This window comes from Palaemon carinicauda, chromosome 24 (genome assembly GCF_036898095.1).
Source record: "Palaemon carinicauda isolate YSFRI2023 chromosome 24, ASM3689809v2, whole genome shotgun sequence".
NCBI classification, from domain to species: Eukaryota; Metazoa; Arthropoda; class Malacostraca; order Decapoda; family Palaemonidae; genus Palaemon; species Palaemon carinicauda.
In genome coordinates this window covers 75285875-75288887 of record NC_090748.1, presented here as the reverse complement: position 1 = coordinate 75288887, position 3013 = coordinate 75285875, and the positions used below count along the sequence as shown (strand labels likewise).

General features: G+C 47.0%; 1 protein-coding gene across 1 annotated transcript in view; it reads left to right on the top strand.

Moving 5' to 3' along the window:
* LOC137617871 (FAD-linked sulfhydryl oxidase ALR-like) overlaps positions 1–307 on the top strand; it is an 81970-nt gene extending 81663 nt beyond the window's left edge. The window contains exon 4 of the mRNA XM_068347820.1: positions 4–307. Coding sequence (XP_068203921.1) covers positions 4–166 — 163 coding nt within the window. The 3' untranslated portion in view covers positions 167–307. The remainder of the gene's footprint in view (positions 1–3) is intronic.
* The last annotated feature ends 2706 nt before the right edge of the window (positions 308–3013 follow it).

Below are 3013 nucleotides of genomic sequence, written 5' to 3'. Positions count from 1 at the left end.
CAGGTTGAAAAACAACACTCCAGATGTTTCTTCTCGGTCTAATTTATCCCGCTGGTTCTGTGATGCACACAATGAGGTTAATGTTAAGTTAGGTAAGCCAAAATATGACTGTTCTTTAATTGATCAAAGATGGCGAGATGGGTGGACTGATGGCTCTTGCGGTTAGTGTGACTTAGTTTTTAGTATCATTTACTAAAGTAGTGGTTTCTTTCCAACATGAATTAGATTTTACCTTGTTAATAGATATTTATTTTTGAAATAAAGAGAAAACTCAAATAAAGGTGCTAATAAGAGTGAGAAAATGTAATGGTGTGTTTTATTATCCCGTATTTTATTTTAACCTAGGAATTGCTTCTTTCTCAAACTTTTTATGATGTTCTGTCTGTTAGAGGTGGTGTTTCAGATTTAAAGTAAGAAAAGTTTTATATATTCAAGTTAATATTTATAAAGTAATATTTGGATTTATTATATTGATATAATCTCTTTTTATATACATAATTCTTACCCAAACAAGAAAACAAGATATTTCTGAGATACCTGATGTTTTATGAATAGAACATACCTGGCAGTTATATATGTATAGCTATAGTCTCTGACGTCCGGCAGAATTTTTCAAAACTCGCGGCAACCGCCGTGTGGTGGTTGTGCGGTTAGGTGGTTAACACCCCTTACAGGGTGGTACCTGGAATCATTCCCGTTTTCTGTTCCTCAGATCATCTCTGCCGGTTGGACTGATAACGTCGTTGGTCCGCCATTGGAGATTTTCGTTCGCTGTACTGGACCTCTTTTTTTGGTGACGTACACTGATCTAGGGTTTTGGCAGTCGCATTTATTATTCTTTAACTATTTGTTTGTTTACGATAACTGATAAACTTCATTTTCGTGTTTGTGTAAATGAGGTATGCAAGGTGAGGTTACCGAAAGTTTCGGTAGACCCTCACACTGTTTGTTTAAAGTGCAGGGGTTTTGAATGTGCACTTGATAATAGGTGCAAGGAATGTGAGGTTTTGAGCGAGAAAGAATGGTTAAATATGAAACGCTATGTGCGTAAGTTAGAGTTAGATAAAGCCAGGAGGGCTTCGAGAACTAAATCTAATTCTGCTAGTGAGCTTAGCTTAAAAAATTTTTTTGATCCCTTAATTAATTCTTCTGTAGAAGTTGAACCTTCTCCTGAGGTAGTAGCTCCTGCCCCTTCTACAGGAACGGTATCTACAGATGACCCTCGGTACGCCAGGATGGCGGCTGAGTTGAAGGCTGTTGAAGACCAGCTTTCAGCCTTTAAAGGTAAGAGTGAGAGTGTGACTAGTGCTTGTGAAAGTGCAGTGGAGGTGGCGACTGATCAAACCTGTCACGTCCCTAGGTCTAGACCTCTACCAAACTCCCAAGACCAAGGGAGAAGGTACATCGATGGCCGTAAGGGAGTGAGAGGTACGCATCCTCGGTCAGCCATCGCCTCAAGCAGTCCTGTTGCGTTTTCCCAGGCTGCTTATGACCGCCATGGAAAAGGCGTGTCGGAAGTGATGGTGTCTTCCCCGAGCCCCTCGCCTAGATGCAAATGGCAGTATGAAGCATCGAGACCGACCAAGAGGAGATGGAATCAAGCTGACCAGACCCGTTCTCGCTCTCCCTTAACGAGTAGCCCGGAACCTTTTCCTTCAGAGGATGACTGGGACGCCGTTCCAACGAAAAGGTCAAAGCCTAGAAATGGAGGGAAGGAAGATTCTCCTCTTCTTGTAAGTGACGAGAGACCATCGAGAGAACTTTCTCCTACGACCAGCGTTACTCGGCAGCCATCGCCTTCGGAAACGCAGGATCCTGCAGCAGTCGCGAAGTCTTTTATGAAAGTTATGCAGAAGCAGCTGTCTTCGCTGGTGCAAGCTTTTAGCCGCCCTTCCTCCCAGTCAGGCAGGCGTAAAGACGACACTTTACCGATTAAGAAATCGGTCTCTAAGAGGGAACGGAGTACCTCTCCCTTGCAGGACAAACAGTGTCACTCCTCTCCCAGGGAACCGCGGCGCGATTCGTCAAGCGCACGGTACCACGCTTCTTCTTCCTCGACACTCCGGCAGGACGCTCTCGATTCTCGTCGCCAGGATGCTTCCGTCTCTCGCTCGCGACTTCAGGACGCTTCCAGCCAGCCTCTCCAGGAAGCTTCCGCTTCATGACGCCAGGACGCATGCAGCTTTCGTCGCAAGGACTCTTCCAGCTCTCGGCACCAGGACGCATCCTCCTGCCTCAAGGACGCTTCTAGCGCGCGACGTCAGGACGCCTCCATCACGCGGCAACAGGACGCCTCCAGCGCGTGGCGCCAGGACGCATGCGCCCCTTGATGTCAGGATGCATTCAGCCCTCGCCAAGAGAACGCATCTGACGATTTGCTTTTCTCACAACGCTAACAAGCAATTGGAAACTGATCCGCTTGTTAAAGCAACCTCATACTTAGTTCCTGCAGCCCAAAGAGAGACTGAGTTGGAAGTAGGGCAAGATCTAGAGGATATCTCAGAGGATGAGGATAAGCCTGCTAACGCGGCTGCAGATTATAAGGTTCTCTCTCGCTCCCTCCTTGAGCTTTATGGGGAGGAGTTTCAACCTGCTGCTCCTCGTTCTCCTCAGTCACAGTTTAGCAGGAAGAAGGCCAAAAAGCAGTCAGCTTTCATCAAAATGAAGCTGTCCATCTCGGCCAGGAAGGCTCTCGCTAGAATGGGTGACTGGCTGAAGGAGCGTAGGCAAGCGGTCAAGACCACCTTCTCGTTTCCACCAGCTAGACTTGCGTCTAAGGCGGACATGTGATATGAGACTGGAGAAGCTCTGGGCTTGGGAGTGCCTGCCTCCTCCCAAGGGGACTTCTCTGGCATTGTTGACTCTTCCAGAAGACATGCCCTGAACTCTGCGAAGGTAATGTGGTCTATGTCTGAGCATGACCACCTCGTCAAGGGAATTTTCCGAGCCTTCGAAGTCTTCAGTTTTTTTTACTGGTTTCTGGGTACGCTGGCCAGGAAAACAGAGCGGTTGG